We start from the raw sequence: 13,106 nt of genomic DNA on the forward strand, positions 1-13,106 counted from the left end.
GTTGGGGAGAGTTTTTAAATGTTTTTGGAAGAAATCTCTTATGCTCATCAAGGCTGCATTTATTTAATCAGGAATGCTGTAAGCGTGTCATGTTTTTATTATTACAAGTTATTATTAAAACTGAATACATTTTAAAATGTAACTTATTCCTGTGATACAAAGCTGAATTTTTAGCATCAGTCCTCCAGTCTTCAGCATCACATGAAATCATTCTAATATGCTGATTTGTTGCTCAGCAAACATTTCTCATCCATGTTAAGGTTAGGGTTAGATATAATACATTTAAATAAATACATTTTAAACCAAAAGAATAACAACTGTATCTTAATTTCCTTCAGTCAACAGGTCACAAATTGTCTAAAATAGCTTTGTGCAATCATAGATAATGTAATACTTGTTCAGGACAATAATGCCATATAAAACATCATAATTAACAATGACAGTGAATATAAAACTGAACCGACCTATAGAGTGAGTGTCTTTTCACAGGGAGATGCTCTGATAAACAAATGCATTATGACATTTTTGGTTTTGTATATACTGACCGACTTTTACGATGTGATTGTACACTCAGATTCAAGTAGTGTGTGTGTGCATGTGTGTGTGTGTGTGTGTGTGTGTGTGTGTGTGCATAAGTCGCCACCGAATACATTTTGGTATAAATTTCAAGGGATGATTATCAAATGGTGTACAATAATACAAAAAAATAAGAGTAACATCATGACATAACCCTAACCGATGTATGTTAGCCCTGACATGAGTTTTTCTCATTCGGCTTGTGATTGCATCTGCTTACAAAAGGCCTCAAACTGCTGCTGTTCAAGTTCAGTCATGACTTTGTTCAGGGCATAAATCTGTAACACACCAAAAACAGAGAACAAACAAACTGAGATGAATTGATCTGAACTGAAATGGAAATAAACTAAATCTGAAGATGTTTAGCATTTAAAATAAAGAAATGACAAAGTGAACATTAAATATTTAAATCAAACAATGCAAGTAAATGAGTAATTGATCATACTGATCATGCAGCTTTGTACAGATGATTACAATGATTTCTGAAGGATCACATTACACTGAAGACTGGAGTAATGATGCTGAAAATTCAGTGTTGGTAATAATATTTCACAAATATGGCTGTTTTTTTGGATCAAATAAATGCAAAATGCATTGTGACCTCTGCTCTTTGTCTCTGCTTTAGCTCCTGCTGGGCTGATTTCTGTTTGGTTCGGTCTCCACGGGTCGGTGTTTGCTGCTTTTGTTTGTCTTTTCGACATGCTGGCTCCATTTTAGGAAGAGATCAGTCCAGATGATAATTTCACTGAAATAAAAACTGGTTACTGAAGCCACACATTCAAACAGCTAATAATATGACGTACATTACATCAGAGATTGTCAATCTTTTAGATGCCACATATACATTTAATGATCTACAAGGGACTCCTATCCTCAAATTTAAAAGCATTTATATAGTTTATTGTATAAAAACCCAATTTATACTGAACTAACACTATTATGTCACACACACACAATATATATATATATATTTTAGGAAAAGTTTACTCATTTTAGCACTGTACATGTACTTTTTATTCACTTATATCTAAATCACTTTTATTTGTTTACTTATTTATTTCTATTATTTTAATATTGTTAGTCTCCTTTTATATGTACACAGTTTTTCTCCTTTCCACGAACTAGCATCCCCTGGGTTTTTTGTCATTTTAAAACATCTGGAACAGTTTATTAAATAAAACCATACGTGGAAGATTCCTTTTCGTTATTGTTTCAGATTAATTTAGAACTAATATAAACCTAATTCACTTTTTTCAGAATAGTAATCCTGTCTGTTTATTAGCATAGCGCGTAATGTTAAGACCCGTCACAAATTACTAACGTTATCCATTATCACACAACAAACTTAATCTGAAGACTATAAGACATGTAAACAAACGAAAGCAATAATAAGGCTACTTAGTCTCACCTTATGATTTCTGACGAAAACAATCAACAAAGATGAAGCTAGTACGGTTTAGCAGGCTTGTGGTGTCACTGATATATAAACCCGGATAGAGAGAGTCTTCTCTGCTAGAAGGTTCCTATTAACGTTGGGTTCAGATAAAATCGACGGGAACTAAAAGGTATCATGTTTAGTGAAACGTACAATTAATTTCATTTATTGAACTTGTAAGGGCATATTATTTAGGTGTAATACTACTTTAGTGTTGTATAATCGGCTGGAACATGTGTGACAACTAGCCCCGGTCTCTCTTAGTACATGAAACAAAGAAGCGTTTAAAAAAATCCATAAAACCCCTTATAAAATATAAACGGATAATAACGCACGGTGTCATAATAATAGTTGATTTATTTATTTATTTATTTATTTTTTTCAGCATTTGTTGCTTGCAAAACTAAAGGCAAACACAAGAGGTCGCTCTTATACAGCTATTGAAGATTGAGACCGACTGATACTATTGCTAACACCTGATTTATGGTATTTCAGTACAATAATTTATCTTGTTTGTGTGCATTACATGAAATTAACCATAGGATATTTTTTCATTCTGTAACAACTAGACAGATTGAGTTACTTCAGTATCTAGAGACCAACATTTCACATATATATTTCTCACATACCACCCCCGAATGTGCTAAATCATTCAGAACTAGTAATAAAAACATTTCCCTCTAGTTTTGACCTCCCTGCCACTTTGGAATTTAAATGTATTCCAGTGTTTCTATTAAGTTACTTGTGTGAAATAATTCAAAAGCTCAGTTTGTTCTTTTTAAGGAATATTTTTTTCCTCCCAGAGCAGGCCTGTCACAAATGCTGCGCTGGCAGTTATTGTTATCCTCATGTATCAGATGTCAAAAAAACTCATATGTCACCAGAAAAACTGAAATCTGTATGTAGAGGTGTCAGATTGTCAGACACCAATGGACCACCTATGGAAAAAAACTGCTAAAAGCTCTCGGCGAAGGCCTACAGATCATCATTTACGTAAATATTGGTTAATCCGATACCTGGCAGAGCCTGATGAGCCATAAAAATGTCAAAGAGACTATAAACTATCCCGTTTGGATCGTCTCATTACAGTAACAGAAGACTCGTATAATTGTAAAAATGCCCCAAAACAAGACATGTGTGTCATTGACTTCAGTTTTGACCATATATGATGTTGTACTTTTACGAACCCTCACTTGACACTCATATAGCTGTCCTCAAGTTTATGCCCTTTGGCACCGCTGTGCCACATGAAATTTATCATGGCACATTCCGATGTGTTTTCCTGGATTTCTTCCCCAACACAGGAGAGCTCTCACTCCGTAATAATATCCAAGGAAGAACAACTGATCCTAAATGCAACAGACCCCCTCCGACAGATTTTCCACTCAGTCTTAACCCGACCTTTAGCGCCCTAGGAAAAGCTGGCATGCACGAGGGAGTTCCCATGAGCCACTGCCACAGTCTGCGGAAAAGCCAGCCTGAACAAACTGAATGCGGTGGGTCGGGAGGGGTGCCGTGAGCCTGTGACGGCAGATTGTTGTCAGATGCATAAGACTGAGGAGCTTTGCCCACTGCTTTTGAACGTGTGTTCTTCCCTAATACCAGCACACCTCATTGACTGGAGCAGTAACTCAAAGTAATTTGTCTGTTATCGAGACATTCTTTCACTCCAGAGCGCAGTTCGTCAGACAGATGCATGATGGGATTACATCTACAGAGGTAATGAGTCAAGATAGCAGTGGAAAGCTGCTTGTACAGGCCTACATAAAGGGTATAACTTGAAACTTTTGTGATGTAAACACTGTAGGCCTACAGCTTTTCAACACTACAAAAGTTTGGACACATTTGAAACTTTATGTATAGGTTTATTCTCAAATGCATAACATGTATCATATGTAAAAAAAATAAAGAAAAAAAAAATAAAGAAAATAACCTTTACTTTCTTCTAATGTTTTATATATATATATATATATATATATATATATATATATATATATATATATATATATATATATATATATATATATATATATATATATATATATATATTCAACTCTCAGGGATAAGCTAGGAGTCCTATGATAATTTCATTATTTATGTATTCATAATTTCACTTCCCCCTATTTTTATATAAATGGTTGTCAAGGCTGTAAATAGAAATATGCACATTTTATTAAGAAAATTTATTTTTTGGTCAAGTTGTTATAAATCATATAACTTACATTACATTACATTTTGATTAATTATGACAGGGGTTGTAATACACTTTAGCATTCCCAGTTTCAAACATTAATATATATATATATTCATAATTGTTAAATCATATTTTTTTAAATATTTCTTTAAAGGGGTGATTGGATACAATTAAATTTTTTTCTTTCTCTTTGGAGTGTTACAAGCTCTTGGTGCATAAAGAAGATCTGTACAGTGGAAAAGACTAAAGTCTCAAATCCAAAGAGATATTTTTTATAAAAGTTAGGGGTCAACCACGCCCCCCTAAAATGCCTTTGTTTAAACACGCCCCCACATGTCTAAGTCACTAGAAAGAAAGGCTAAACTTTCATTCTCGCGGTTGCTGCCGCAGCCATGTCATGGAGACTCGGTGTGTTTCATTGTGAAAGGGAAACTACTTTGTTTGGCCTTACAAAAGAGGACACAACTAGAAATCAGTGATTAAGTTGTATTTACAAACACTGTTCCAAAACAGTTCAACATAAATATTTGTGTGTGCAGTACATTTTATGGAAGACTGTTTCCTGATCCTGGGAGAGTAGACTACAATGCCGTCTGTTCTGACTCACAGTCTGTAAATACATTTGCATATTTACAGGATTTGCCACTGAATATTCAAACACAAGTTCTGAGCAGTGTAGAGTTTCTCAGATCACAAATGCAGATAATGGTTTAATGTTTATGCGACGCGATGCAATGCAATGCGTAAAAAGACACTATAAGTCAGTGGTTCTCAATTCTAGACATTTTTTATGTTTCTCTTATGGCATCAGACATTTGCTCTGTTCGAACATAAGTGCCCTGCAAAGTGTACATCACAGGATATTCCTTTATTATTCCAGTTCGAAACAAACGTATATGTTCCATTCAAAGTGCATTGAAGTGTGTGAGACGTGAATTTAAATTGTATTTATTTTCCAAGGTATATGATGTCACACTTGTCTGTGTGTGAAGACGTTGAGCAGCGTAAATCCATGAATGAATGTTCAGAAGTGAGGTAAACTTGAACAGATTTCCCCTGCTTAGGGAGTAGGGAGCAATGAACACTGTGTAGGGACCATATCAATGGGAACACAGTTAATGCATGGAGCTCATTTCTAATGAGCTGATTATCTGAATCAGGTGTGTTAACAAAGAGAGACATACAGTATGTGCAGAGCAGTGGGGTGCGATGGCTGGAATTGAGAATCACTGGTGTTGTCATTATAATCCCTAATTATGTCCCTACTGGCTGCAAAAAATGCCTCATTTATAATGGTTTTTAATGTTTGTCTTTTATAGTAAGGGGCATAACATTTCCGTCACACGCTTGAGGTATTCTGCCAATCACAACACACTGAATATATGGCCAATCACAGCATATCTCACTTGTTTCAGAACGATAAGCTTAGAGGGGCATAGAGGAAAATAATGTACAGTATGTGGAAAATAATGTTTTTTTCTAACCTTAAACTGTGTAAACACGTTTCATTACACCAATTACACAAAATAATGTTCTTTTTAGCAACATCACATGACCCCTTTAAATATTACTATTTATACACACAACATGAAGTGGAAACAGAACTGCACTTTCTAACAACATGCCCTAATTATACACACATTAGGGAAAAAATCTTCCCCCAATTCACAAACCAGCACAAAGACTTCAACCGGAGACAACAAAAGGACAAACTGCCATACATTCTGGGAGAAACCTCAACAAGCTCTAACCTCGCTTCAAGGTGCGTCAAGTCCTGCCATGATAAAAGGACAAGCTGTAGAACAGAACCACATCCAGTGGCACACATCCAAGTAACATCCAGAAGAAAACATTGTAAAACACACATAGACTGATGGGACAGGATCCAGTCCTTCTCCTGTCTCTTAGAATTTTTATTAGTACTTTTGTTTTACTGTATACAGATATATAGACTGTATATGCGATATACTTCTATTCTTATGTATATTTGTGTTAAATTTTTATTTAAATGTTTTTATGCTTTGGCAATGTAAAGATACTTTCTACCATGCCAACTTGCCAATTTGAATCTTGAATATATACACTCACTTGCTTGGTAACACAAATTGGTAATCAGCCAATTAGAAGGCAGCAACTCAATGCATTTAGGCATTTAGATGTGGTGAAGATCTCTAGGGTTTACAGAGAATGGTCTGAAAAAAAAAAAAAATCCAGAAAGCGGCAGTTGTGTGGACGAAAATGCCTTATTGATGTCAGAGGTCAGAGGAGAATGGACAGACTGGTTAGAGATGATAGAAAGGCAACAGTAACTAATAACCAATTACAATCAAGATATGCAGCATATCATCTCTGAACACACAACACATCGAACCCTGAAGCAGATGAGTTACAGCAGAAGAAGATCACACTGTGTGCCGCTCCTGTCAGCTAAGAACAGGAAACAGAGGCTACAGTTCACACAGGCTCACCAAAACTAGACAATAGAAGACTGGAAAAACATTACATGGTCTGATGAGTCTTGATTTCTGCTGCGACATTCAGATGGTAGGGTCAGTATTTGGCGTAAAGAACATGAAAGCATGGATCCATCCTGCCTTGTCTCAATGGTTCAGGCTGCTGGTGATGGTGTAATGGTTTGGGGATATTTTCTTGGCACACTTTGGGCCCCTTAGTCCCAACTGATCATCGTTTAAACACTAGAACCTACCTGAGTATTGTTACTGACCATGTCCATCTCTTTATGACTACAGTGTATCCATCTTCTGAGATGGCTACTTCCAGCAGGATAATGTACAATGTCACAAATCTCAAATCATCTCAGATTGGTTTCTTGAACATGACAATCAGTTCACTTTACTCAAATGGCCTCCACAGTCATCAGATCTCAATCCAATAGAGCAGCTTTGTGATGTGGTGGAGCGGTAGATTCGTATCATGGATGTGCAGCCGACAAATCAGCAGCAACTGCATGAAACTATCATGTCAATGTGGATCAAAATCTCTGAGGAATGCTTCCAACACCTTGTTGAATCTATGCCGTGAAGAATTAAGGCAGTTCTGAAGGTAAAAGGGGGTCCAAGCAGGTATTAGCAAGGTTTACCTAATAAAGTGGCCAGTGAGTGGATATGTATTACAAATTACAATATATTAAGAATACTGAATTAAATTAAATGTTTTAAAATATTGGTTTAAAAAAAAACATTTTGTAAATACTTTGTAATTTATATTTTTTAATTATTGATTGATTGATTGATTGATTGATTGATTGACTAATGTATGAAAACTGACAAAGCAGCTCAAATATAAGAAAGTTTGCATTTATTTATTTGCATGCTTCCATACATTACTATTATCGAAATCTTGAGAATAAAGATTCAGTAAATGTGTCTGAACTCTAAACAGGTATATAAAGCCTGTTTAAGTTCTAGAACAGAACAGAAAGGACACCCTTATGCGCAAAGTCTGGAACACCCACCAAGGCTGTCAACAATTTGAATATAGATGAGCAACTCAAGTTAAAAATAAAGAGGAAAGGAAGCAGTCTTTAATAAACATTTCATATTGCTTTCACTTACACATAAGACCTTAGCCACAGTAGCATCCAGCACTGGCTCGAAAACCTCTATGGGCTGCCAAAGAAACTTAGCCCCACAATGAACTTTTCAGCACTAAAAATAACCTCCAGAATGAATGATGCCCAAACTGAATGGCAAACTGAGGCCTCATTTTTCACACCTGTAGTGAGTCTGACTAGCAGATCCATCCAGCAAAAACAGTGGCATTGTTGCACTGGTGAAAAATGGTGAGGAAATGAGTGTACCAGTTTACGGGTCAGCATTTTTTGTCAGTGGGCATAATGGTTGTTGTAATCATGCACAATAAATGCAGCAAACCACATTAAAACAGTTCTGCATTTTTGGGTCCAACTCAACTCAAACCATCAGGTCCTTTCTGACCTGCCCATGAACATCCAGAGACATCAGGTGCAGGAGCATTTCTTTATAAGATGGAACAAAAGAAATGTTGTTACTGGACCGTGTTTAAGTTGGGAACAAGCGAACACCAGTTAAATGTTCATTAGAGAATTTTAATAAGCAAAATGAGCAACTTGTTTTCCTTAAGACTTCTTGAAGAGATGAAGTTTGACATGTTTGAGACAGATCTGCTTCACGGCCTGATGTTAAACAAGCAGTCAGCTCTTTTTCCTTCACTAGACGCAATGTGGACTTCTTCTAGAACCTACAATTACATTCAATCATTTAGATTCATTTAAATATGCTTTATGACATTATTTTTTAACAAAGCTCTTTCAAACTAGATTTGTTTTGTTTGTATGTTTTTTTTTTAAAGAAATCGAGTGCTGTCTATTTGTGCAAAACTTTGTCTCAGATTACTTGTAAAGTAACTGCACACGATTATCAACAAGAATTATGATATAAAGAAAAATATTTCATTTTCAGCTTATGTTGACCCTAAAATTACTTAAACGAAATTATCATCAGTGTTGCATTACACTGTCATATCTTAGCTACTAAAAAACTGTATAGCAGGGTTCCTTAATTTGTTTTTATAGAGAGCCGAATTCTGCCAACAATACCAATCCAAAGGGTCACTGACCTATATATATATATATATATATATATATATATATATAGTATACAAAAATAGTATTATTGTATTGTTGCTTTTGTTAAAAAAAAAATCTAAAGGTAGTCACAAGAGAAATATTCTGTCCCCCTCACTTCTGAAAAGATGGCTACGCCCCTAGTTCTATTATATTTTGTTGTGTTGCACCGTGCCCCTCGCATCCAGTGTAGACATGATGTAAGTAAATTTGCATGCCACAATATATTTGAAATTGGTGCAGGCCAAACATTTCTCTCTCATGGGCCAGATGTGGCCCGTGGGCTGCCTATTGAGGAACCCTGCTGTATAGCCTATAACATGCTCTCACATGTTTATTTTAACATTTTGGAGGAGTAAAATTTACTTATGCGGTTTCAAAAACCAGATGCATTTACACTTGTGCAGTTTCATCAGAAATGTGTCCCAGACCTCTTCCTGAAGTGGTTTGAGCGATCATATTTGAATCAGTCTCAAAAGCGTTTCGGAGCGTGGTGTAAACAGGCCCTCCAAGGGAGGAAACAGAGCATTTGTACTGCTTTCCCACACTGCCGACACTCCTACAGATGCATTTTTTTCAGCACCAGCGCTGGTCATGAATCTGCAACGGACTCTCCTGTCCAGCGCCTGAGCAATACTCTGGTTACTTCTTTTAAAACACAAGGTTTCACAGGTATGCGTGTGGCAAAGATGGATCTCATTTTATATGTATTATGCAAATACCGCCTTGGCTGGCATGAACGACCCGTCCTTTTAACGTAAACAAACCGTCTGGCAATAAATCCTCACTTGTTATTTCCTTGGTTTCACTCCCCAGAGCCGATTCTCAAATACAACATCTGCTTGTTGAATACGACGCCTCCCCCCATTCCCCCACGTCGACTCCCAGCATCTTCAGCAGCATGAGGGGGTAGAAACAGTCAGTCTTTTAATTTGGCTTATGACAGCCCCTCAGTGTGTGCACGCTGGCAAGTCCCCGACTTTTAGACCGGCCTCTCAACCGCGACCTAGTACTCATTACTACTGTTTGTTTTGGCAGCAGCCAGATGGTACTTAGGAGCACTGAGCGGTGCAAGCGTCCCGGCCAACACGCGATATTTATGTTTAGGGGACGTGGACATCGGTTTAGTTAAATAGAATCAATAATACCTTTTAACGCAGGTCTGAAACACTGAGTCTTGAGTACTTTGTCTGAAGCCAAGCGAGAGAGGAAAATAATATATACTTCGGGAAACAAGTCAACCATTTTTCTTTTCACTCCATGTGTAATTTGGACCCTGACCCTATTTTTCAGTTGCCTATGCATGGAATAACGTATAATGTTACTAGTCGATATGTACCAAGAATGTGATTAACAACACTAGCATACTTGAATTGTCCGCAAGGACCGTGAAGTAATACCAGCAGTTATACATACATCCACACCATCATCTGACTGCAGCACTATTGTGGTACATGAGACATCAAGCCATGGAATGGTGTTATCGCTCATCTAATGAGAGTCCTCTGCTCATCTCATATGCTGGAAGAGCAATGTCAAATGAATTAGCACTCATCCAATCCACCCAAAACAAGGTGAGCTGTTTACAAGGCAGACAAAACAAATCACAATGATCAGTCTTCAAGAACGTGAATATAAAATATGGAAAGCTACTTGGAGATATACTTTAAAGATAATTGTTTTCAAGCTACAAATTCTATAAAAAGTGGTAAGAAAGTTTATTTAGATTATTCAAATGTTCTTTGTATTAAGACAAAAAAAATATTCTATTTTGAGAACTGGTTACTGAGAGGTTCTATGGGAAAACAAACATGGTTATTTTATGAGATTCACTGTGATAAACTCTTTTAGAAGTTTTTTTTTTTTTTTTTTTTTTTAGTTAAGAATGGTTTAAAAAGGTTAAAAATGACTTCCTCTGTCAAAAATGACTTACTCTCTTTAGAGTTAAAGATAATACGTTACAGTTGACCTGTTTTCAAGCTACAAATTCTCAAAAATGAGATACATTTACTAGAAAAGCAACAATGCATAAGATATGAAGACCCATTTAAAATTTTGTCTTACTGCACTGGAATAACTTTTCATTTATCTTACTGCATTGGAATATATTTTAATTTGTTTTTAACTTAAAGAGAGTGATATCTGGCATGTAGAGAAGCAAAGCTATTTTTTTTAATAATGTATAAAACACAGTATTAAAATCTGCCTATGGGGGTAAGAACATTTTGATTCTTAATTATTTTTTCTTACTGATGAAGTGCATGCATACAATATTCTGTACAACCACCTTTTGGCCAATATGGCTCGATTCAAACCTGCAACCACTGTGCCAGCATCTAAAACGAAGCATTAGGTTGTAGGTTCACATCCTAGAGGGATAACTGAAGACACTATTTAACCTGGACTGTTTCAGTGCAAACCAGCTGTGCAAACAAAAAAGCAGGGCTCTGCGGGCCGCTGGGGATACAGGTGTAATTCAGAAGAATGAATAACCACACTGTGGTCAGGATTGGCTTCTGACCCAATGACGTCCAATCATTAAGTGCCACCACACCACAGACCTGCAGACAAACCTCCAGATGTTCATAATATGCAAGTCACGGTCAAGATGTGATGGGATTGTTTGCTCTGTTGCAACAGCAGGCCAGATTTCACATCAGCAACATAATTCCAGGTTAACTCCAGAGAGACTGTCCCTGAATTTATCAGTTTGGCCCTGCTGGTAGATGCTCTACTACAGTACATCATGGTACGTCATATGTGGGAAAAATCTCTCTTTACTGGCAACCATTCAAAAGTATGGTGCACCTTACTGAGAATATTATAAATAACTAACACAAAAACCATAAAAAAAAAAAAATTCATTAGTAATTAACATTACTGAAAAATAAACAAAATAAATATTACTGAAAGAAAAAAAACACAGTATGCTTATTTTATCTAGTTCCAAAATATTTTAAACTAAATATACTGCACTATATATAGACGTATACAACAAAAATGACAGAAACATAACAAAATTACTAAAATGTTAACTAAAATTACAGTTAAAAAGACAGAACATATATGAAATAAATAAAATCTAATTTAAATTATTAACAAAAATGATAATAAAATCTATAATACTAAAATAGCACCCCTCAAATATGACACAAATATATCAAATTTTATTAATTTGTTCCATATATATATATATATATACATATATATATACATATATATATATATATATATATATATATATATATATATATATATATATATATATATATATATATTTTTTTTTTTTTTTTTTTTTTTTTTTTTACCCTTATAAATGCTGAAGAACATAATAAAAACAATGAATAATGAAAACGGGTTACATGAGTTCATTTAAATTCACTGTTGTTAAAAGATTGCAACTGATGATAAGTTCCAGCGGACATGAATAAAGATTTTAAACTGCAGTACCACTGATGTCCATTAGGGGCAGCGTATTGTCCAGTTCGCTGTAAAGGTTTATTCACTCTGAAAGTATGACCACTGGGTCCCCTGGGAGTGGTGGGTTTGCCGACACCGGGAGCAGTGTTAAGACCAAACAGGACTAATTGAGGGAGACGCTTACATATTCTCCAGTGTATGGCTCAGGGGTGCGCTTGGCCACAGCAGCGGATGCCTCTGGCAGCAAAACGGGTAGTGAATATGGCTGAAACCAAGAGATGCAGCACAGTGCACAGGCCACGTAGGGCTGTTAAAGAGCCACACAGATGGGAAATCAAAAATTACCTGTATTACAGTGTATGATGTAGCTGTCCATCTGTGTAAACAATGTGCAAATAATTAAACCAAAAAGTAGGCGGAGATTATTATGCAAAGTGCTCCTAGTGACGTACATAGAGATGGGCAAAAGATTTGAAATCTATAACGACTCATTTCAGTGATTCAGAGTCGACTCCTTACTTTAGAAGCCAATAACTTTATAAATCGTGTACTTTTTGGAGTTCCGTGTTGGGAGAAACGGAACTCTGACCTGCCCCATCCCCCCACACAGACGCTCTGGTTGGTGTGAGAGCATCATGTCGAGGAGACCGTTTTATTTTCACTGCGAAAGAATGAAGATCAGAAGAACCAATGGCTAAAATTCATTTTCACCACAATACCAGAGCAGTACAACAAATCCCTTTTGTTGTGTTCACAACATTTCACTGATGACTGCTTTTCTAATCTCGGTGAGTACAGCGGGATTTTCAAAGCGTTTGGCCATAAAAGAGGGTTCATTACCAACTTTATTTAGAACA

General features: G+C 36.1%; 1 protein-coding gene across 1 annotated transcript; it reads right to left on the minus strand.

Annotated features, from left to right (window-relative positions):
* Positions 1 to 49: 49 nt before the first annotated feature.
* On the minus strand, positions 50 to 2,095 carry LOC127967860 (small vasohibin-binding protein). Its single transcript, XM_052568612.1, has 3 exons — positions 1,985 to 2,095; positions 1,178 to 1,321; positions 50 to 854 (listed from the first exon to the last, which is right to left on the minus strand). Exons 2-3 carry the CDS (start codon positions 1,286 to 1,288, stop codon positions 768 to 770), a joined length of 198 nt encoding a protein of 65 aa, XP_052424572.1. The 5' UTR covers positions 1,289 to 1,321; positions 1,985 to 2,095; the 3' UTR covers positions 50 to 767.
* Positions 2,096 to 13,106: the final 11,011 nt, after the last annotated feature.

Source organism: Carassius gibelio, chromosome B11, assembly GCF_023724105.1.
Source record: "Carassius gibelio isolate Cgi1373 ecotype wild population from Czech Republic chromosome B11, carGib1.2-hapl.c, whole genome shotgun sequence".
In the NCBI taxonomy this organism is placed as follows: Eukaryota; Metazoa; Chordata; class Actinopteri; order Cypriniformes; family Cyprinidae; genus Carassius; species Carassius gibelio.

Excerpts from the sequence above, each read along its gene's own strand:
- LOC127967860 (XM_052568612.1), bottom strand. The coding sequence starts at position 1,288 with ATGGAGCCAGCATGTCGAAAAGACAAACAAAAGCAGCAAACACCGACC. Across the intron at positions 855-1,177 it reads AGCAGAGACAAAGAGCAGAG|ATTTATGCCCTGAACAAAGT; the intron begins GTCACAATGCAT and ends GGTGTGTTACAG.